At 35.9% G+C, this 25012-nt stretch overlaps 1 protein-coding gene across 2 annotated transcripts in view; it reads left to right on the forward strand.

Annotated features, from left to right (window-relative positions):
* The window catches only part of AGMO (alkylglycerol monooxygenase), a 299845-nt gene that overhangs the window by 107328 nt on the left and 167505 nt on the right, over nt 1-25012 (forward strand). For both annotated transcript variants that reach the window (XM_090287822.1, XM_090287821.1), the window contains exon 5: nt 3863-3958. In XM_090287822.1, coding sequence (XP_090143948.1) covers nt 3863-3958 — 96 coding nt within the window. The remainder of the gene's footprint in view (nt 1-3862; nt 3959-25012) is intronic.

Raw genomic sequence — 25012 nt, forward strand, 5'->3', positions numbered from 1 at the left:
TTTCCAGAATTCTAGTCTCCTCAAGCTCTCTTCTCCAAGGCTGTCCTTCTCTGTCGATGGATGACACATTTTAAACTTCACAGAGAAATGTGAGCTGTTCTGGTTTTCCACCTCTCAGTTTCTGTTCAGATATCTTCATTAAGATTTGTGAACTCATGAGTTCCCATGCTTTCTTACCCCATTCTTTTACAGATAATGTTCACATCTCATCATCAGTTCTGGTCCTTAGGTTGGTGACTTCGCATCTATCTTAGTTCTTTTCTTGGGCTTTGTCTGATGATATGTTTTTGGCTTTTGTCCTTCTTTCTCTCAATGGCTTCTTCTAAATACATCATAAATAACTTAATGTCTCTCATATTAATATACATATTTTTAAATATTTTATTTATTTACTTAAAAAAAGATTTTATTTATTTTTAGAGAGAGGGGAAGGGAGGGAGAAAAAAAGGGAGGGAAATATCAATGAGTGGTTGGTTGTCTCTTGCACATCTCTAACTGGGGACTTGGCCCACAACCTACGCATATGCCATGACTGGGAATCAAACTAGTGACCCTTTGTTTCACAGGCCAGTGCTCAATCCACTGAGCCACACCAGCCAGAACTGTTAATATATATTTTAAGGAATGCCTCCAGCTCTCTCCTTTGTTGTTCTCAGGGAAAGAGAGAGGTAATCTCTACCTCTGTTCCATCAGATTCTTTGAGTGAATCTTAAAACTTACTTAGGTCTGGATACCAGACCGACTGCCCCACTGATCCATAGCTGCAAATCCAGTGTCATTTGTAGTTCAACTGATATTTGCACAACATAGTGGTTTACTCAACAGCTTCCTTGAGACATTCCTCACTTCCACAAGACATTTTCTGAGTTGAACTTTATAACCTATTCTTCCTCCTGTTCAGGTCTTGGTGACACCTGACAAACAAGCCAGATATTTGGGTGTCTTCTGATACTCTTGCCCCCCTAATCTTCTATGTTTAAATAGTTACCAAATCCTTAGATCTTTTGTATGTATTCTGCCTCTCCACCTCTATGACAACGGCTGTGGTTAAATGTGCATGATCTTTCACTGGGCTATTAAAACAAATTTCAAATTCATTTTTATATTTCTTACATGCTTAAAAACAACATTAACAGCTCCCTCAAGGCCTAGGATAAATCCAAGCTCCTCAAAATGGTATTAAAAGGCTTTTCTCCCTGGTTTGATTGATGTTTAAATTATTTCACCACAGACTCTCTGATGAAAGCTGTGGACTGTTTCTTCAGAAAATTGCACATATTCCCATGCGCACAAGCTCACACTTTCTTTTAGTGGTATCAAGAGAGTTCACAGACTCCCTGGGACCTATGTATGAGTGCCGTGGTCCAAAACAATCTCTTGCCACATTCCCCAACACCTCCAGCAATGCTGAAATACGTCGTAGTTCCCCCTAAATGCCACATCGTTTCTTGCTTCATGATGCCCCCTCACACACCCCTGCCTGCCTCTTCCACTTGAGGAACAGAAGAAAACTCACTCATCTCTTTTCTACATTAGCCTGAGATCTCCCTTAGGCTTGTTCCCATTTCCTCCTCACACACAGGTCTGGGTTGTTTCTCTCCTTTATGACCCTATTATTTTATGACTTCTATCAAAAGATAATAAAATAAACCTATGGTAGACAGTGTAACTTAAGGCCATAGAGCCTTGAAGTGGGAATGGCATGGGTTCAGACGCAAGGCAGAAATGGATATATTTGGAAAATAGCATAATGTCCCCTGGCCCAGGGACTGAGACTTGGACATTAAGGAAGGAGACATTTTTCTGTCAGATTAGTACCATTTGAGACTTCCTGATGGAAAGGGCATTTAAATTGGCTTTAAAAACTACAGAAGAATTAGGAATGCAAAGATTGGATGTAGAGAAGCTGATAATTCTCAGACCTGGAGAACATTTACTACGCTGCTTGGAACTTTGGAAATTAGAACCTTGGTTGTATCATGAGATTGTTTTTGCAATACTCTGTTAATAACAAGAAATTAAATTTCATGGGATTCATGTGATTTATCCCCTGGTCTATTTCTTTATTTCTTTTTAGAAATATGATTTTCTGGAATTCATGCTGAGTTAATTTTTCTAATGATCAGATCATCATTATATGTAACGATTTGTAAGATTTGAGACAGTTTTTTATTAGATTTTTTTTTCCCTTGAAGCCTAATCCTATGAGGAAATCATTAACAAAATATTCTATAGGTGAATAGGCTTTCGGCACAGTAGTATGGTAAAGACTCTGAGAAGTTCTGCAGGAAAGAAACTCCACTTGTTTAACTCACTAGTTCACAATGTATTTGACCACAGAACCCCCTTTTCCATAGCTATTACTATGTCAAAGGACTATTTCTCTACCCTTTGGGGAATAATAATGAACTATGAATATTCATCTGGCATGCACTCTCTTTCCAAACAGAACTATTTATTAAGCATCCAAGTTAAGTTGTTTTACATTTTTATTCACATCTTAACGATTCCAAAACACTCCTTCACTCAGAGTACTTATATCATAGGTCATATATGTGTGTTTAAAATATTTTTATTAACCTATTGTAAGAGAACTATTTTAATATATTCCAAAATTTATGTTACAGTATCACAGATCTTTTGGAGCCAAAAGGATGGCTAGATTTCAAATGGTTTTCCCCTTTTCACAATTCATTTGAGGAAGCTGAAGGTTAAGAACTTTATGAATATTACGGAGAGATTCTGTAGTGGAACCAAGGCTTAAATGTGGATATCTTGAATACTTTTGTGACTCACTAATCTCATTCATTGCTTAATAATATGGTTATAAATAATGAAACTAATGCTGTTTGTTATGACAGTTGAAATTTGATGACTTGAGGTTAAAAACAAAAATTAGAAGAATTTGTGAAATACCTAATTCTTAATGTGTAATCATTACTAAATTATGTTGAAATAATATTTGGCCTAATTGAGAACAAGACCTTTAAAATAATATAGAAATGAAATGTTAATATTTAGAGGAAATATTATTTAAGTACCTAGAATTTTGGAAATATTAACTCTACAAAGTACAGAATATAAATTTTAAAATTTCTGTTTGGTTGTTTAGTAAGATTTTTCTTTTAAACATGAAACCACTGTTGGGGATCAAAGTCATCAGGAGAACACAATAGATTTTGCTTATTAGTTGATTCTAACCAGTTCTGTGGTTTAAACATAGTTTGTGCGTGTGTGTGTGTATCGTTTTTTAAGGCAGAGGTATTTCCATCTGTTAAGAAATATTAAACTTTAAAATTTGTTTCAACTATGTCAATTCCTTGCTAAGTTTGAAAAAATTAGGAGATATTGTGCCCGCAATCAACTGCATAAAAACAAATTTGAAGGAGTTTTTTTTTATCCTCTCTATATATGAAATCACTCTTTTCTTATAATTTCATTTTATTCCTAAGAATGCCAGAGTGTGAAAGCTGTCAAAGCATACAGGCATATGATCCTACATTTCTTTTACTTAAAGAAAGCAAGTATTTGTGTGTATATAGAAATGCTCTTTATATTCAGTAAACACAGCCAACCTTTTCAAATTAAGGAAATAACACACCACCTATGGTATTTTAAGTAGACAACATTAAATGCAAAAAAGAAGTCTAGTGGACTTAACTCTAATGTTTACAACTTTATCACCATGCAGAAAATTAATGTTGCAAAGTCAAACATGATAATGAAATATATAAAATAGGTAAATTTGCAAAAGAATAAGATATATTTGCGTAGGTATATATTTGGATGTTGAATCATTACTAATAGTATATGTTATGTTGAAAAATCATATGTGCAAATTTAAAAAATTTTAATCTTTCAGATATTCTACACTCCCCTGGCCCTCTTCATACCACCTTCAGTATATGCAGTTCATCTTCAGTTCAATCTCCTCTATCAATTTTGGATCCACACAGAGGTAAATCATTTTGTTTTTTTGTTTTGTTTTGTTTTGTTTTGTTTTGTGTTATACCTAAATAGCCTGAAGCAGTGTCCTGGAAATCTACTAGCAGCTGATTTATTGTGTAAGAAAATCTTTGTCTGCATTCTTTAAGGAGAAACATCTGTTCATTTTTATTCCTTTTTACTGAATATATATTGCAAAGTTTATAAGAAGCAATGAGGCCAGTTGGTCCCAATTAAATAAAACCATTTTTTGAACTATTAAGTACCAAAACACTTTAATACTTTATTCAATACAATATCTTCCTGTGTTACAGTTTATTAAACATTGTTTGCCAAAAGATGTTGAAATTTATTTTAATATAAAGATATAATTTATGTGTGTTTATAAATATATATTTATATATAAATATTTATAACAATTTATTTTATAATGTAATTTATAAGAGAAATTATTATATATTAGTAAATATTTAATTACATATATAAATATATGTAATAGTTATACATTATCTCAGTGAAAAGTTCTTGACAAAATTTGAATGCCTAAAAAAATTATACAAATATGTTTTGATTAGAAATTTTGCTTTAACTTTAGAGTTTGAATTTTATTTAAAAGGTGTTCACTATATTGTTAAAGCTCTTTTTCCCAGAAAACTGAACAAATACCATTTTTTAAGTCTTCTGTAGTATCTCAACTTGTCAGACTTGAATGTTTGCAGAAAGATCATTAAGCAACTGATTGGTTTATGAACTATTGTACTGATCTGGTTATTAAGTAACAAAAAAATCACAGACCCGCCAAAATTCTTACTTATACACATGAGAACTCTTTCAAGCATTTGGTATTTATTGGAAGCTGTTTGAAGTTCTATAGGAAGCACGTTCACAGGTGTTGCAACTGGTTGAACAATACAGCAAATCACAATGGCATTAGATGCCAAAGCTTGATGCAACAAAGAGCATTATTTCATTAATATGCACTGTTTTATGCTACTGATTTGCTTGGGGTAAAGAGACTGTTACTAAGATTTTGGGCATACATTGTATTATTTGAAGATCTGTTTTGAAATAGCACTGCATTTTATGCTACTTGACATACATCTAACAGTCAATACTACAACTACCCGAAAGAGTTGTTGAAGTTAATTCTAACTCTAGGGGTCAAAGACCAAATTTGTTTAAATTAGTGAAGGGAAGCTTTCTGATGATTTAGATGGAGGAGTTAAAGGAGAATTACATTTCTATAGCAGCTCTGCTCCAACTCATGTCATGTGTTGGGCCAGGTATTCTTTTGGATACAGAACAACAGTGCCTAGATAACTTCTATCTTTTCCTGTGTCCCTCCAAGAGGATCATGAGCCAGGGCTTGAGTTCCATCTAAGGAAGAAAGGGAGGGGAGGAAAGCCTGTGGTGAGGCATTTCTTTTAAGCTCAGAACCTCCAGGTGACTACTTTTGATTTAAAAACAATGCCTTAGACCCTTTCACTTGCGTTGTATAGCGCACTTTTGAGTGTACTGTACTATGCGTAGGTAGGACAGTTGCGCTGCACAGGAAGCAAAAAACACATTGTTTGAAATTATGGTTTTGATCTTTAAATTATATTATTAGGTCTGCATATATTTCTAAGATTGTTTTGCAACAGTGTATTTAATTATATTTATTGTTATCAACAGTATACATTTGTTTACGAAAAATAGACTCATTTAAGAAGTAAAGCCAAGAGATTTGTAACAGTGGCTGCTTCTAGAGAAAGGGGCAAGTGAAACAGGGAACTGGATTGGGGAGAAGATAACCTTTACTTTAAAAATTATTCTTATGTGCTTGTCCTGTTTTTTTTCAATTAAAAGTTATTACACATTAGATTTTTTAAAAAATTGAAAACAATGAATTTCAGTTTAAAAAAATACCCACATTATGGCTTTTTAAGCCACTTGAGCACTGCTTAATTTCAGGCATGGTACTTGGGGATTCATTCACAGGAACAATATACAAACCATTGACTTGACAGTGTTGGCCAAAGAGCTCTGCACATTCCTGAATGGAGATTTGATTCATACAGCTGTTTCACTTCTGCCGACCTCCATAAAATCAGTTCTCACTCTGAAGGAAAACTGGCCTTATGGAGGTATGATTTTTTAAAAGTGAAGAAAAGTTCACTCCCTTCAATAAATCATGTTAAGATAATAGGGAAAAAAACTAACAATATGGTTTTGGAAGATTGAATATAAAAGAAAAAATAAGTCATAAAACAAACTAAAGAGTTTATAATGAAATTTGTATTACTTTTGAGTTACTTCGATAAAGAAACAACAGCATCTGTTCCCTCTTCCTCTTTTGAAAGTTTCAAAAAATTCTGCTTGAAACTATATTGTTGTCTAATTGTTATGACTATATTTTTCTTTATTATTCATTCATTTGAAATATCTGCAGCAGTCATACTCTTTCCTTGTGATTATACTGAAAACAAATAGGAAATCTTTTTATTTTATACATGTTTTAAATTTAATAAGCATGGAATGTTATAATTATTTTTTTAGATATCATATGCTATTTGGGTGTTAGCTCATTTATACAGCACAGTACTGATAGTACCATTATCTGTTATCTTTTGCTTATCTTAAATTTACCATCATGTTTTTCATGTACATATCAGATGATGCCTGGGCAGAGAAATGTAACAGAAAAATAGTTTTTTGGTATTGAAGATGAATCAAATAGTTAAATGATTTTAATAGTGCTAAACTGAAGCCCCTGACTGGGACATTAGGAGTCTACAAATAAATGAGCAATCTCTTCATGTATTAATATAGGTAGATCTCCAAATAAATAAAAGTGCATATAATGTATGCTACTATTTATGTTAAAAAGGAAAACCAACTATATGTTTATATATGCATACAATGTCTCTAGAAGTACACACAGGTAATCAACTTTATTTTTCTAGGGAAGGATATTTGGGATGGCTGGGAGCAAGTATTAGAATAAGATATTAACCTAATTTTACTCATTCTAATGGGTAAAGAGCTATCTTGTGGTAATATTTCTCTAATAACTAATGTTGTTTAACAGCATTCAATGAATTTATTGAACATTAGTATATTTGCTTTTATGAACTGTCTGTTCAAGCTTTTCTATATATTTTTTGGTTATTTGACTAATTGATTTGTCGGAATTCTTTATATATCCTGGATATGTCACTTATCAGATATATGCATTTTAAATATATTCCCCCATTTTGTAACATGCCTTTTTATTTTATTCCTGATAACTTTTGGTAAAAAGAGATTTTGAAGTTTAATTTATCATTTTTTATTTTATGAATAGTTTTTGTTTTTTTAAAATTTTCTGTAAGAAGTCTTTGAGTATCACAAAGTCTCAAAGATTTATTTGGAAACTTTGAGTTTAATTTTATGTAGACTCTAATAAATACTTAAATAAATTTTGTGTATTTGGCAGGGCTCAGGATTTATTATTTCTATGTATATACCCACCTATTCCTGAACAATTTATATTGCAGACTTTCTTTATATCCATTGGATTACCTTGGTGACTTGGTAGCAAATATATTGACCATATAGGTCCTATCTAATTTTAAACTTCTATTATCTTCCACCAATTCATTTGTCTCCACTTACATGAATCCTTCACTTCAGTAATCAATAAAGTTTTGTAGAAAGATCAGTTTGTGCAATTTGTAACTTGTTTTAAAATTCACTAAAACTTTTCTTGTGTAAAATTTTGTGGTCTTTGAACAGATATAGTTATATTTCTTTCTTCCCTGTATTTATGACATTTATTTCTTTTTCCTTGCCTTATTGGATAAAGTTCACAGACAATATATTTTAAATAAAATTTGAAAAAATATATGTCCATTTTTCCTTAAACATTATTTCTGTATTTTCCTCTCTCCCCTCCTTTGGGGCTCCAAATACATGCTAATAAACTATTTGATATTCCTCACAGACAAACAATGCTCCGTAAGCTTTTAAAATTTAACTTTATTATTTATTTACTTTTTAGATTTGATATTATCTACTAATTTGTCTTCAAGTTTATTGATCCTTTCACAGACTTTCTCCAATCTACTATTAAGCCCATTTAGTAGGTTTCTCACATCAGGTATTAGCCTTTAATTCTAGAAATTTTATTTATTTATAAATAGGCTTAATTTGTCTGCTGAGATTGTACATTTTTCACTTATTATAACAACATTTTTCTTGTCTTAATAATAATTTAAAAGTCTTACCTGTTAAATCTAGCATCTGAGTCATGTGTAGGTCTACATCAATTGACTGTTTTTAATTTTTGCTTGATTTGAATTACATTTTTCTTCTTTATATGTCTAGTAACATTATTATATTCCTCTTGCCACTTCTTAATTTTATTTTAAAAGCCATTTAAATAATTGGTTAACTATTCTGAGTTTTAGAGGCTTTGGTTTACCTTTTGTTAGGCCATGTAGTTCTTTTATTACTGTCTTTAGTCTTGAGGTATATTCCTTATCCTTTGCAGTCTTTAATCTTAAGGTGAGGCTTACTCCAAAGCCAATTTCTCATGGTAGAATTTGAACTGTAAATTCTGTCTAGCCAGCAACAGGCAGCAGTTGAAATCTGCTCAGCAGTTATCTAACTGTTTACCTTCCTGCTTTTCACCAGGTTCCCTAGTGCCTTGTTCTATGCATGGGTTACTTAAGAGTCAGCCAAGACACTTAATTCATGAGTCAGGTTTGAGGGAGATTTGTGTGCTGATATTGTGGTTCCTCCTTCTGTGGTTCCTTGTGGTTTGGGGGTGCGTGGTTTTCAATTAGCAACCCTTAGATTAAAGTTCAATCTCTGACTCCTAAGCTAATGAGACTGGAATTTTCCCACTCATCCTTGCATTATGTCATGCTTTAGGACAGCCATTCTTTGAGAATGCTGCTTTACCAAATATATCCACCAAACGCAAACATTGCCATCAGTGTCCTAATTAACAAGCTATGAGGAAAACAAGTTATTCTCATTAGCAACACTCTATACACCATCAATAGTCCCAATCATATATTTTCTCTATTTCCTTTTTATTCAAAAGAGATTTATTTGTTATTATCATTGAACCTCAGGCCCAAAACTTTCCTGCATTACTGCTCACTGTTTTCTTTAACATCTCTGCTTTGTTTTGCAAGCCTGGTCAGCCTCTCCTTAGAATTCTCTCCTGCACTTTTCCTCCATGATACACTCCTGGTTCTTCTACCACTCCAATCTTTCTTTCATATTCTATTTTATTTTATTTTTTGTTGTTCAATTACAGTTGTCCCAATTTTTCCCCATTGCTCTCCCCTGCCCCGCCCACCCTCTTCTCCCACAGTCAGTCCCCACCCTGTTGTTCATGTCCGTGAGTCCCTTCTACTTCTATATCTTAAGGGTCAATAGAAATTAAAGTATAGGAGAACTGCAGAAAAGCAATGTGCAAAATTAGAAAGCAAAAACAAACAAGCAAACAAACCAAACAACAGGAAATGCAGTAGGACTGTGAAGCAATATAACTTAAGTGAAAATAGAAGCCAAAAATTTTTAGAAGCTAGACAATATAGAGAAGAAGAAGAAAATTTAGCTCTGGAGCAGCAAAAGCAATGACAGGGCAGCAGCATGAGCAGAGAGGTCAGAGGTTTGGCTTTTTAAGAAAACAACTAAATAAAGTGTTTTGCTTATTGCCTTTTTGTATCTGACACAATGGCTTTCATGGATGTCTGGCCATTGTTATCTTGCCTTCAATATCTTGTAGAGTCGATTTGAAACTCAGTCCTATAAAAATTTTATGTTTATGTTAAGTATGTATACCTATTTTATTCTGTATTTTTAATAAACCACTGATAAACAATAAAATGCATAATATTTTCATGGTTGTAGGGAAACATGTTTAGTTCATTTCTGGTTTCCTCAACTGTTATTTTGTTCTCTGTACAGGTGGGAACTATATCAAAATTATTAAGCTAGTCACAAAATATCTTTCATTATCAAATTATTATTTATATTTCATAAAGATGACACCTGAAATTACATTGTTAAATATTTTAGATACTATAATTATTAAAACTTAAATATGACTATTGAGAACACACAACTATTCATTCCAAGTGCTTTTGAAAAAAACATGATAAAAGTAAGTAACACCATTTTCACAATATAAACTGTTTTCCTTTTGTGGCTTGAGTTCAAACCCTGACTTCATTTATCACTATCTCTACCTCCTTAGACACTCTACTTTCCTGTACCTGTGTTTTCTCATATGTAAAATAAGGATAATACAAAACATATCATTGTTGTGTTTTCAGTACTATTATTGTCATTATTATCTATTTCTACAATCTAGAAACCTATTTTATTGTGTGTGTCACATACTAATTATTTCCAGCCATCAGTTATGATATTCATGTATATTTTATGACATAATTTTAATGTAATCCATATTTTAGTATAAATTATTAATATGAATAATGCAGTTGGATTTCAGACTTAATGAAATCATTAATGCACAAATTTACTTTAGGAAAATACGCATCCAGAATCACAGGATTCTGATCATGAAGTGCATTGTTTGGATTTTTGTTATAATCTTTCTTTTTAAAATTCAAAAAGGTAATCAATATACAAAAGTATGAAATTTGTTAAGATCAATACATCTTTTTAAATATTGAAATTAATGTATCTCACAGGCATTCATCGAGTTCCTGTTGCATTCCTAGTGTTGCATGTAATAAATAACAAGGAGGCTGGAATATTTTGGATAAAGGAAAACTAGCTGAGCTTGAAATATATATATTTCATATATACGTATATATCATATATATGTAACAACTTTAGGAGAATAAACAGTTACAGTCATCAGAGGCCAGAAATTCTGTTACTGATAATATTATTAGTTTGACATGTACCAAGGAAAATTAGGTGGATGATGTTTCTGTTTGTCTACTTATTTATTTCCTTTAGTATATAATATACTTCTTCAGAAGTTACTATTTTCAGAAAGTATTTAAGCATTAACAAATGCTATCTCATTAAATCTTTACAACAACTCTATGGAATTGGTAATACTATTTCCTCCAATTAAATATACTAAGTAACTTGCTCTGGGTCACATGATTAGTAAATGTCAAAGCGGGACTTACAAGTAGTCAGGCTCCATATTCCTTGCTCTTATCCACTACACTATAAAGCTTCAAGTAGATGGGTCATTTCTGATCTTTTTTTTTTTTTTTTTAATTTTTTTATTTTGGTTTTTCAATGACAGTTGTCCCCTTTTCCCCCAATTTCTCTCCCCCACCCAACCCACCCCCTCTCCCACAATCATATCCCTCCCCGTTGTCCATGTCCATGAGTCTTTCATACAGGCTCTTTTTTTTTTTTTTTTTTTTTTGTGAAACACTTTCCAAAATATAGTTTTTATTGTATGAGTTATGCCTGGTAAATGTCTCTGTATTTTTTTTTTTTTTTTTTTTTTTATTTTGGTTTTTCAATTACAGTTGTCCCCTTTTCCCCCAATTTCTCTCCCCCACCCAGCCCACCCCCTCTCCCGCAATCATATCCCTCCCCGCTGTCCATGTCCATGAGTCCTTCATACAGGCTCTTTAATTAAACCCTTCCCTTACTTATCCCCCTTCTCTCCCTCTCCCCTCCCCCCTATTGACTGCTACTCTGCTTTTTGTTCTATTTAGTTCCTTTGTCTGTGTTGTTCTTTAGTTTCCTGTATTAGGTGATATCATATGGTATTTTTCTTTCTTTGCCTGGCTTATTTCACTAAGCATAATTCTCTCTAGTTCCATCCATGTTGTTGCAAATGGTAGGAGTTCCTTCTTTCTTTCTGCTACATAGTATTCCATTGTGTAAATGTACCACAGTTTTTTGATCCACTCATCTACAGATGGGCACTTAGGTTGTTTCCAGCACTTAGCTATTGTAAACAGTGCTGCTATGAACATAGGGGTGCATAAGTTCTTTTGAATTGGTGTTTCAAGATTCTTCGGGTATAATCCTAGTAGTGGAGTCGCTGGTTCAAAAGGCAGTTCCATTTTTAATCTTTTGAGGTAATTCCATACTGTTCTCCACAGTGGTTGCACCAGTCTGCATTCCCACCAACAGTGCAGTAGGGTTCCCGTTTCTCCACATCCTCGCCAGCACTTGTTGCTTGTTGATTTGTTGATGATGGCCAATCTGACTGGTGTAAGGTGGTATCTCATTGTGGTTTTTATTTGCATCTCCCTGATGGCTAATGATGTTGAGCATTTTTTCATGTGTCTATGGACCTTCTGTATGTCCTCTTCGGAGAAGTGTTTGTTCAGGTCCCTTGCCCATTTTTTAATTGGGTTGTTTGTTTTCTTGATGTTGAGTCGTATCAGCTCTTTATATATTTTGGATATCAGTCCCCTGTCTGTGATGTCATTGGCAAATATGTTTTCCCATATGGTTGGTTTCCTTTTCAATTTGCTGTTGTTTTCTTTTGCTGAGCAGAAACTCTTCAGTTTGATGTAATCCCATTTATTTATTTTTTCCTTTATTTCTCTTGCTTTAGGAGATGTATCCGTGAAGAGATTGTTACGTGAGATATCTGATATTTTCTTGCCTATGTTTTCCTCTAGGACTTTTATGGTGTCACGGCTTACATTTAAGTCTTTGATCCATCTTGAGTTTATTCTCGTGTGTGGTGTAAGTTGGTGGTCTAGTTTCATTTTTTTGCAGGTCCCTATCCAGTTCTCCCAGCACCATTTGTTAAAGAGGCTCTTCTCACTCCATTTTATGTTCCTTCCTCCTTTATCAAAGATTAGTTGACCATAGAGGCCTGGGTTTATTTCTGGACTCTCTATTCTGTTCCACTGATCTATATGTCTGTTCTTATGCCAGTACCATACTGTTTTGATTACAGTGGCTTTGTAGTATTGTTTGATATCTGGTGTTGTGATTCCTCCTGCTGTGTTTTTCTGTCTCAAGATTGCTTTTGCTATTCGGGGTCTTTTTTGGTTCCATATGAATTTATGGAGTATTTGTTCTAGGTCTGTGAAATATGTCATTGGTATTTTAATAGGGATTGCATTGAATTTGTAAATTGCTTTGGGTAGTATGGCCATTTTGATGATGTTGATTCTTCCCATCCAAGAACATGGTATTTGCTTCCATTTATTTGTTTCTTCCTTAATTTCTTTCTTCAATGTTATATAATTTTCAGAGTACAGGTCTTTTATCTCTTTGGTTAAGTTTACTCCTAGGTACTTTATTTTTCTTGTTGCTATAGTAAATGGTATTTTCTTTTTTGTCTCTGTCTCTGCTATTTTATTGTTGGTGTACAGAAATGCCTTGGATTTCTGTATATTTATTTTGTACCCTGCGATTTTGCCAAATTCACTTATTATATTGAGTAGTCTTTTAGTGGAGTTTATAGGATTTTCTAGGTATACTATCATATCATCTGCATATAATGAAAGTTTCACTTCCTCTTTCCCAATTTGGATTCCTTTTATTTCTTTTTCTTGTCTGATTGCTGTGGCTAGGACTTCCAACACTATGTTGAAAAGGAGTGGAGAGAGTGGACAACCTTGTCTCGTTCCTGAGTTCAGGGGGAATGCTTTCAGTTTTTGTCCATTGAGTATGATGTTGGCCTCAGGCTTCTCATATATAGCCTTAATTATGTTAAGATATGCTCCCTTTATTCCCATTTTGCTGAGTGTTTTCATCATAAATGGGTGTTGAACTTTATCAAATGCTTTTTCTGCATCTATTGATATGATCATGTGATTTTTGTCTTTCATTCTGTTTAGGTGATGTATTATATTTATTGATTTGCGAATATTAAACCATCCTTGCATCCCTGGAATGAAGCCCACTTGATCATGATGTATGATCTTTTTGATGTGTTGCTGGATCCTGTTTGCCAATATTTTATTGAGGATTTTAGCATCGATGTTCATCAGTGATATTGGCCTGTAGTTTTCTTTCTTTGTTGTGTCTTGACCTGGTTTGGGGATTAGGATAATACTGGCTTCATAGAAAGAGTTTGGGATTTTCCCTTCTTCTTGGATTTTTTGGAACAGTTTGAGGAGGATAGGAGTTAGTTCTTCCCTGAATGTTTTGTAGAATTCGCCTGTGAAGCCATCCGGTCCAGGGCTTTTGTGTGCCGGGAGATTTTGGATTACTGTTTCAATTTCCTTCTTTGTTATTGGTCTGTTGAGACTTTCCACTTCTTCTTGATTCAGTTTTGGAAGGTTGTATGTTTCTAGAAATTTGTCCATTTCTTCTAGATTGTCAAATTTCTTGTCATACAGTTGTCTGAAGTAATTTCTAACTATCATTTGTATTTCTGAGGTATCAGTCGTGATTTCTCCTCTTTCATTTCTGATTTTGTTTATTTGTGTCTTCTCTCTTTTTTTCTTGATTAGACTGGCTAGAGGCTTGTCGATTTTGTTGATTTTTTCGAAGAACCAGCTCCTAGTTTCGTTGATCTTTTGGATTGTTTGTTTAGTCTCTATGTCATTTAGTTCTGCTCTGATCTTGATGATTTCATTCCTTCTTCTTGCCCTAGGCTTTGTTTGTTGTTGTTGTTCTAGTTCTTGTAGCATTGTGGTTAGGTTTTTTATTTGAGATTCTTCTAGCCTTTTCAGATATGCCTGTATTGCTATAAACTTCCCTCTCAGGACTGCTTTTGCTGTGTCCCACAGGTTTTGGGTTGTTGTGTGCTCATTATCATTAGTTTCTAGAAATTTCTTGATTGCTTCTTTGATGTCATTGTTAGCCCATTCATTATTTAATAGCATGTTATTCAATCTCCATGAGTTTGGGTGTCTTTGATTTTTTCCTCTGAGGTTGATTTCTAGTTTCAAGGCATTGTGATCTGAAAAGATGCTTGATATGATTTCAATTTTCTTGAATTTGTTGAGGCTTGTTTTGTGACCTATCATGTGGTCTATCTTTGAAAATGTCCCATGTGCACTTGAAAAGAATGTATATTTTGCTTCTTTGGGGTGAAAAGTTCTATATATATCAGTTAGATCCATGTGGTTTAGTGTGTTGTTCAATGCCTGTATATCCTTGGTGTTTCTTTGCTTTGATGATCTGTCTATTGTTGATAATGGAGTGTTGAAGTCCCCTACTATGAGTGTGTTGTTGTTGATATCCTTTTTGTGGTCTTCTAGTATTTGCTTTATGTATTTGGGTGCTCCTATGTTGGGTGCATATATGTTTATCAAAGTCATATCTTCTTGATGGATTGTTCCTTTAAGTATTATGAAATGTCCTTCTTTGTCTCTTTTTATTGTCCTTGCTTTGAAATCCATTTTGTCTGATATGAGAACTGCTACCCCGGCTTTTTTTTCCGGTCCGTTTGCTTGGAATATTTTTTTATATCCCTTTACTTTCAGTCTGTGTAAATCTTTTGTTTTGAGGTGTGTTTCTTGTAGACAGCAAATATGTGGGTCCTGTTTTCTTATCCATTCCGTTACCCTATGTCTTTTAATTGGAGCATTTAATCCATTTACATTTAAGGTTATTATTGACGTGTATTTATTCATTTCCCTTTGTACCTCTGTTCCTCTCCTCTCTTGTTTTTTCCTAGAACAGTCCCTTTAGCATCTCTTGCAATGCTGGTTTGGTGGAGATGTATTCTTTCAGTCTTCCTTTGTCTGAGAAACTCCTTATTTCACCTTCTATTTTGAATGAGAGCCTTGCTGGGTAGAGTATTCTTGGTTGTAGGCCTTTGTTTTTCATTGCTTGAAATATTTTTGACCATTCCCTTCTGGCTTGTAATGTTTCTGTTGAGAAATCAGTTGATAGCCTTATCGGAGCTCCCTTGTATGTTATTTGCTGCTTTTCTCTTGCTGCTTTTAGGATTCTCTCTTTGTCTTGGAATGTTGCCATTTTAACTATGATGTGCCTTGGAGTGGGTTTTTGGGGGTTCCTCTTGATTGGAACTCTCAGTGCTTCTTGGACTTGCATAGCTTTTCCTCTCATCAGGTTCGGAAAATTTTCTGTCACTATTTCTCCTATCAGATTTTCAATTCCATGTTCCTTTTCTTCTTCCTCTCGTATTCCGATGATCCTTAAATTATTTTTCCTAATGCTATCCTGTAATTCCCTTACATCTTGTTCATATTTTTTCAATCGTTTTTCATTTTGCTGTATTGTCTGGGAGTTTTTCTCTACATTATCTTCTAACTCACTAATCCGATCTTCTGCTTCGTTTAGTCTGCTTTTGACTGATTCTACTGTGTTTTTCAGTTCAGAGATTGTATTCTTAAGTTCTTCCTGGTTCTTGTTAACGATTTCTATGTCTTTTTTTATGCTGGTGTAGTTCTCTGCCAGTTCCCTGTAATTTTCTTGGAGCTGCTGGTAACTTCCTTGAAGGTTGTCATAGTTGATTTTAAGGATGTCGAGTATATTGAGCTTCTTTACCACCATTGTTTTGAATTCCATGTCTGACATTTGGGCTATGTCTATTTCGTCTATCTCTCTTTCTGAGGATTCCTCTTTTCTTTTCATTGAGGGGTTATTTTTGCGTCTTACCATGTTGGATTCTTTTTGTTTTTATTTATTTATTTATTTATTTATTTATTTATCTATTTATTTATTGGGGGGGTAGTCTGCTTTGACTTCCCTCCTTTGTGGTGTAATATTCTTTATCGAAGGTCTGGGAGTTTCAGTGGTGCAGTCTCTTTGATATCCTGAGCCTGATGGTCTTAAGTTACCCTTTATGTTGTTTGTTTATGCTGTTCGGTTATATTTCAGATGTTCTTTGATAGGATCTTCCTTCTGGCTACTTGGTTGAGAGTCACTCTATCTGCTTTGTCTTGAGTTCTTTTGTGGATATGCTGTTAAAGACATAAACACACAGCCCAGGCAGGAGACCCACACCCTCAGAAAGTATCCCCCACTCTATCCTGCTATCGTTAGCCAACTAGCCCGTATTAATATAAATGTAAAGAGATTTGAGCTTTTATACTATAAGAAGAATAGATACGAGTTGTCTTGGGGGAGGAAAAATATAATTTTTGATAGAGGGGTTGATAGATTAATAATAGTTGAGACTGTGCAAGCCAGTTAGTAATATTTACATTGTATGTTAAGAAAAATAGAAGAAAAGGATAGAAAAATACTTAGTATAGTAAGAAAGTGGGATTGTATTGTATTTGGGTTTATATAGTAATTATATTGTATTATTTAAAGTAATAGGGGGGCTAAGCTAGACACACAAACGAATAAACCACTATTAAAGAGAAAGGATGAGAAGGAGAGGTTATATGCAACACGTTAGAGATAAAGTTTGTTATTATTGGAAGAGGTGGAGGAAAAACACTCCCCCAAAAAATCCCCAAGAAAATAGGAGAAAGAAAAGAAGAAAGAGAGAAAGAGAAGAAAATAAAAAATTTACCACAACCCCCCCAAAAAACCCCAAAAGGTTAGCAAGAAAGGAACAAAGAAAGATAGAAAAGAAAGAATACAGAAGAAAGAAAAAAGAGAGAGAAAAAAAAATTGAACCAAAAAAAAAAAAATATATATATATATATACCCCCCAAAACCCCCCCCCAAAAAAACCCCAGGAAAAGAATAAAGAAAGAAGGAAAGAAAAGAAATTATTAAGAAGAAAGAAAGAACAAGGGAGAAAAAATTTGGGAGAAAAAATTTGGAGAAAAAAAAAAAACGATGTTTTTACTGCGTTTTAGCCTTGGTGTGTTGCCTTCTTTTTCTGGGTCCGCAGCTGGTCTAGTGTGGCAGGTCAGAGGTTCTTGTTCTTTTGCCGGACTGGTGTGCGCACCCGGTTGCCGCTATGGTGCGCGCCCGCGATTGCCGGCGCGGCGCGCTACCTTGCTGCCCGCTGTAGCCAGTTGAGGTGCCCTTGCGCGTAAGCCCCTGCGCGCTCTGACGGCCCGAGAGTTTGCCCCGCGGTTGGAGCCCACTGCTGCCGGGCCGCGGTGGTTCCCCGTTCGTGCCAAGGTGTCTCTGTCCGCGCGGGCGGCCCGAGCGCTTTCCCCGGGATTGGCTCCTTCTTTCGCTGGGGCGCGGCAGTTCCCCGTTCGCGCCGAGGTGACCCTGCCCGCGCGGACGGCCCGAGCGCTTTCCCCGGGATTGGCTCCTTCTTTCGCTGGGGCGCGGCAGTTCCCCGTTCGCGCCGAGGTGACCCTGCCCGCGCGGACGGCCCGAGCGCTTTCCCCGGGATTGGCTCCTTCTTTCGCTGGGGCGCGGCAGTTCCCCGTTCGCGCCGAGGTGACCCTGCCCGCGCGGACGGCCCGAGCGCTTTCCCCGGGATTGGCTCCTTCTTTCGCTGGGCCGCGGCGGTTCCCCGTTTGCGCCAAGGTGACCCTGCCCGCACAGGCGGCCAGAGAGCTCCCACTGACCCCGGGCTGAGGTGCTTTCACGCTCGCACGCTGCCCCGTGCCCTCAGTCCCGCTGAGCCGAGCTCCGGGAGTTGGTCTCTCGCCTCTTAGGGCAGGGCCAGGGACACTTGCGCTCAGTGGAATCGAGCGTCCGTGGGTCGCCGCCTCTCGCTGTTCCCGTGCTGCAGCCGCCCGCCTTCCCTCACCCGTCTGGGCGGGCACAAACAGAGCCTGCGCTAGTGGTCTGCTTTCCGGCCTGGGGCCCTACGCCCACGGGAGCTGTCTAGGGGTGTCTGTGCACAGTCCTCTGCGTGTTCAGTGGGCCCTCCCTGTGCCCGTTGGGGCACTGATCTTATGTCCGTTGGGGAATGTCCGAGGGACGCCTGGACTCACGGCCCCGCGCACCTGGGCCAGTGAATGAGAGCACTTCCCTATATGCGCCCCCGCGACCCAATGGTAGGGTTGAGGAGTGGATTAGCGCGCCCCTGCGCCTGGGCTCCTCCAGAACGGCCTACCCCACCCAAACTTTCCTCCCGTCTCCACCATCCACTAGAGAAAAATATAAAGGAGAATTATGTTCTCACTTGCCCGGTAGCACGCTGTCTCCTGTCCTTCAGCGCCAATGCCACTTCGTCGAATCCCGTCTCTGCCAGCGGGCAGAGATCCGCTCTCCGCCTGACTCCTCTCTGGGGTAGCCTGTGGTCCCATACAGGCTCTTTAATTAAACCCTTCCCTTACTTATCCCCCTTCTCTCCCTCTCCCCTCCCCCCTATTGACTGCTATTCTGCTCTTTGTTCTATTTAGTTCCTTTGTTTGTGTTGTTCTTTAGTTTCCTGTATTAGGTGATATCATATGGTATTTTTCTTTCTTTGCCTGGCTTATTTCACTAAGCATAATTCTCTCTAGTTCCATCCATGTTGTCGCAAATGGCAGGAGTTCCTTCTTTCTTTCTGCTACATAGTATTCCATTGTGTAAATGTACCACAGTTTTTTGATCCACTCATCTACAGATGGGCACTTAGGTTGTTTCCAGCACTTAGCTATTGTAAACAGTGCTGCAATGAACATAGGGGTGCATAAGTTCTTTTGAATTGGGGTTTCAAGATTCTTCGGGTATAATCCTAGTAGTGGAGTCATTGGTTCAAAAGGCAGTTCCATTTTTGATCTTAATGTTATAATAAAATAACCACTATGTGTTAAGCATCCAGTGTGTGCCAAGAGAAAATTCTTTTTATAATTTCCATAAAATAATTTGAATCACTAAAGGCCAATTAAACTTTTATAGGTTGTAAAGAATGAATGTAAATTCAAGTAACTTTAGTTAATGGGGCTTTATTTTAAGGGTACATGTAGAATTACATGCAGCAGGAAACTATTCTAGAAATTTAATAGACAATTTTAGAAAACCGGAATTCACCAACTCTGTGACAAACACCGTCCCTTTTAAAGCTAAGAATATTGAGATTCTTCAGTTTACATAAAATAACACAGCTGGCTTTAGAGCTTGTGTTTTGGCCAATACACTCATTCACCACACTTCCTTTCAAACAGTATGTTTATTCAATTATGCCTCAGTATACCAAGACAGATGGTGACAGGGTTTCTAGAGAACCCATATGGCACAGTGAAAAGATCAAGGCTGTCGGTCAGTTAACACAGAACTTAGCCATAATCTTGCCTGCACCAAACTACTGTATGACCTTTACAAGCATCTACTTGTTTCTGTTAAAATTTAACCTATTCTCAAAGGCTGGTCCTACTGAAAAGCCTTTGGTGGTAATCCATTGCTTGCTAAGTAAAAGTCTAAAAAGTTTGCATTTCATGTTTTTCATGCACTGCCTTCCAAACTGATCTTCTGATACACATATCATTACTGTCTATTCTGTGCAATTCAGTCAAGTTAGACTGTTTTTCATTTCCCACATACATAAGATGTATAATCATAGTTTCTCTTCTTTTCATATTTTCTACATGTTCTTGGTCCATACATTTTTCAAGGTCCAACTCAAATTCCCTCTTCTTCACAAAGTGTTTACTCTTTTAAGAGCAAGTATCTATGTAACTCAGATTGTGTGTCAGTCAGTAATCTGTGATTTCACAAGACAGATTTATTTGATCATCACACAACCATATGGTCTTCATTCAAAGAGAGGAAATTAAAACTGTGCAGAGATTAATAAACTTGTCTAATGTTGTTGCAACTAGATTGTAGTGGACCCATTCTCTCTCCTTTTCTCATCTGAAATGTGGTATCATTGATTTTACATCTCTTAGAGATGTCCTAGTTGGCCCAGAACTGAGCCAATGTATGCCTATTTTTCTGGCATAATTGTTAGTAGCATACCCTTTCACTCTATTAAATTACTCACTATACACTTGATTTTCCTCCTAAACTACCCTTTGATCTCTCTTCCCCTCTCTATTTCTATTGCCTCACTTTAACTTATGGTCCTATCATTGATTATATAGATCATTAAATAGACTTCTATTTTTTTCTATTCCTACAAACCCTTCTGTCTATCATATATTAGCATACAACAACTGTGATGATCATTTTAGAACCCAAATATCAGGACACTCCCAACATGTTAATAGACTTCAACAACAGGAATTTAAAATGGCTTAATTGCCTACAAGATAAAATCAAACACTTGAATTTCATGAATAGATTTCAGGGCCCTTAGAATATAAGCCTTGCCTATCCCTCCATTCTCATCCCATTAGCTAGTTCTGTTAAACCACACTGCTTTTTGCTCCCTAAACACAGCAAACACTTATTCATTCTCAGTATTTACACAACTCTCTGTGAAGCTCTTTTTCCAAACATTCTTCATCATGAAACTCAATTACCACTTTCTCTGGAATGTCTTTTTTACCTCCTAGTTAGAGTTAAGTGCACTTTTCTTTACACTACTCCTGTGTTTATTTCTATATCCATATTGGCAGTTAATGATGAAGAGCATGAACTATATTGGGGGACATAAGTGAGATAACACATTAGTTTCTGCATATGGGGAGAATACAATTAATGGTGCTGAAGTTTAATTCTTAAACTACTATATTGTAGTTGTTGCTTAACTCTTTCTCCATTATTCTCTGAATTCCTTGATGGCAAAAACTGCTTCTCATCTATTATGTGAATATGTGTTTGTGGGTGTATATATACATTATATGTAATATAATATATATATAATATATATATATACACAATTATATGTAATATAATACATAAATGTTAATAAACAGATAAATCTTTAAATAATTATAATTATCTATTCTTGATAATTATTAGTGTTAGATATGAATAGATGTTATGCATGTATATATTTGTATTTACATGTGAAATACACTTATGCCCTATAAAAAGTGTAACTTTGGACAATGTGAATATGTGTCTTTTGGAATTATAAAATATTTTGAGGAATAAAAACAAGTAAGTTATATTTCAAAATATATACTTTTGAAAAATACTTATTTTAACAAAAAACAAATTTCATGATTTTTTTCTATCAAGTTCTTATTCAAGAGGTACATGCTCTATCTAATACACCTTTTGTTCTTAAAATAAGTTGGGATATTTCTTAGCACTTTTGCTCTCCTTGCTCCCTTACTTCTTTTTACTCAAACTCTTTGAATTTCTTGTTTCACTTCTCTCTCCTCTCAACATTCTTCTTTCTTTAAAATGAAATTTACTTCACCCTTTTCATACTGTCTCTAAGTAATTACACGTTTAGTCTATAACTCTAACACAAATTCTCTTAAGAACTTGTGATCAGTGTTTCCAATGTCTCACTTAACACGTTCACAAGAATAGTTGACACCACCCCGAGTCAACATGTCTAAATCATATTTCAATGTGACTCAAATCAGCGGTTCTTCTTTGCTTCCGTTGCTCCTTAAAGTCAACACCAAGATCACATCTCAGTGTCACCTTGCCTCTTTGCTCTCTTTGTAGCCTATTTTTAATTCAATCCCTATACATGTTCTCTCTATAAATGATATTTTGTTCTATTTTACAATTACTTTTTTAAATAACTCACTTATTCATGTATACAATTGTAGTGTTTTTCCACATGTATTATTTATATAAATGTCTTATAAGTTCATATGCTCAAAAAATATTTCATGAGCACCTACTCTGTGCCAGAAAAGAGGCTATTCCAGCCCTCTAACCTGAATTAGCACCCCTTATTCGTATCATTTTGAGGATCACAGCCTTCTTCAAAAAACTGTTGGATTCTAGTGACTATTTTCCCAAGGCAGAAGGGAACTTCAAAAAAGAATTTGACTGAGCTCCTGGAGCTCGTCAGTATATTGTCTAAAAATTAATAGTTCATCATTTAAAATGTGTGCTATGAAAGGGCTAGAATTTGAGATTTTCAAACACAAGGAATAAGATGGAGATCTGGTAGGGATGGGAGAGAAGGGCATCTCAGGAACAAAGGAGCACTAAGACAGAATGGTTAAGAGTACATGTTCTGTAATCAAAAGCAAGTTTATCCTCTATTAGAAGTTTATACACTAATGTGTTTTCAGAACCTAAAAGGTCCCTATAAATGGAAGCTCAAGAAATGTCTCTTGAATGAATAGGTATAAGTATTTAGTAGAGTTATTGGAACTCTTTAGCCTTGCTTCTTAACCTGTTAAGTGAAGGTAATCATTCCTACTCTGTAGGTGTGTTATGAGGGTTAATGAAATAATGTATATTAAGTGCATAGTCCTGAAAATAATATGCTCTCAAAAACGGTAATTATTGTAGAAAAGCCCAAAGACTACAAATTGAAATTAGTAAAGTGAGAGCTACATAGAAGCAGGTGTAACTCTTGTGAGTCACCACTTGTATTAGAATTATCTGGGTACTAACTCAAAATATAGAATGATAGTTCCCTTCCAAGAACCACAGACTGTAAATTTCTGGTTAGTGAAGGTCAGAATCTCCAGTTCAACAAACACCCCTAACTGTTTAGACTTAACGTTATGTGTTGTAGTTTGAACACAATGAGTAGAGATTTCAGTAACCTTCTTGAAGACAAAGGTTATATGTTATGTATCTTTTTTTCCATTGTCTATAACTTGAATAACCATCAGCAAATATATTTTTAGTTAATAAATTAATTGACTGTGTTAACTATATTCTTTATAATATTTATGGTTATTAGGGAAAAGCAGGAGAATAAGAAGAAAGTACTCATAGCAAAGATTTGAATTAGAGAGGACTAAATTATGTTCCTCCAAACCTAATGTTCATGCCCTCATCCCCATGTAATGATATTTGGAGATGGAGTCTTTGGGAGGTAATTAGGTTATAAGAGTGGAGTCCTCATGATGGGATTGGTGTCCTTATAAAAAGAGATATGAGAGAGAGAGAGGATGCAGCAAGAGGAAAGTTCTCACCAAACACTGAATCTGCTGGCACCTTGATCTTGGACTTCCTAGCCTCCATGTTTTTGTTTAAGCCACCCAGCCTGTTCTGTTTAGTTATAACATCCCAACTGACTACAACAGGATGTACTGATTAAAAAAAAAAATCCTGATAGGACTTTCCTTAGAAGGAAAATATGCAAATGGACATAGGGCAAAGGAACTTAAGAAAAACGGCTGGTTTAGCTCAGTGGATTGAGCGTCGGCCTGCGAGCTAAGTGTCGCTGGTTCGATCTTCCAGTCAGGGTACATCAGAGAAGGAAAACTCTGACTCCAAAAAACCTCCGCTGCCTTGCGGCATACCTCTTCAGGGGAAAGGCTAAGGGAGTAAACCCCGACAGAAAATCCGGAGCCGGAGTCCCTAAGGCGGTTTGACGTTGTAGTCAACACCGGCAACTCCTGCGGCGCACCTGAAGCCAAGCTGTATTGACTCCGTCTTTCCCTTGGACCCTTCAGCTGTGAAGAGAGGGGGGGTCTGCTGCATGGGCAACAGCAGACCCTCCATATCACCCTGCCCAGGCTCTGTAGCTTCAGCGTCATCGCAAGATGTCGATTCAACACGGGAGGAGACAGATACGATGTCACTCCCGAGTCGGACTGCACAGCCATTCTCGGCGGTGCAGATAGACTCTTAAGAAGCTACACCATCGTCTCTCGAGACGGACGGCTGCCGACGACGACATCTACTGATTGAGAATTCATTCTATAATATTTCACTTTAAAATATTGTATACAAATATTTTTTAACAGGCCAACTTTTATGATAGGTGACAATTAGGAGATCTGACATATAAGACTATAAGATTTGATATGCAGATTTATATGTTTTATTCATGAAAGTATCTAATGCTTAGACAGTGCCAGGCACATGTCTGATAACCCATTAACTATTGTTGATTAAGGAACACAGAAGCAATCCCTGAAATTGGAAATTTGACCATAATGGCAACCACAATGTACTGAGTTTTCAGAATGAGTTTGAAGTATGCATGATATGATCACCTGGATTGGGTTTTTGAACAAGCACTACTTAACCTCTCAATTTATCAGTTCCCTTCTTTTAACAAAATGTTACTCCCACTAATCATAATGTGGTTCATTTTCTCACTGAGTACCTAAACTGGTAAATATAAAATAGTGTCACACAAGAATGAAGTTTTATATGATTATGTTTATGAAGGTTTCCCATTTTCCTTCTGTCAATTTAACAGGTTTGAAAAAAAAACAAAAAAACAGTCGCTTAGAATCCACCTCCCTTTGAAGGAACACATTCAGCAGCTACTTGCATTCATTTTTCCAAGGTAAAGTCCAAA

This window comes from Furipterus horrens, unplaced genomic scaffold (genome assembly GCF_987537825.1).
Source record: "Furipterus horrens unplaced genomic scaffold, mFurHor1.1.pri manual_scaffold_9, whole genome shotgun sequence".
NCBI classification, from domain to species: domain Eukaryota; kingdom Metazoa; phylum Chordata; class Mammalia; order Chiroptera; family Furipteridae; genus Furipterus; species Furipterus horrens.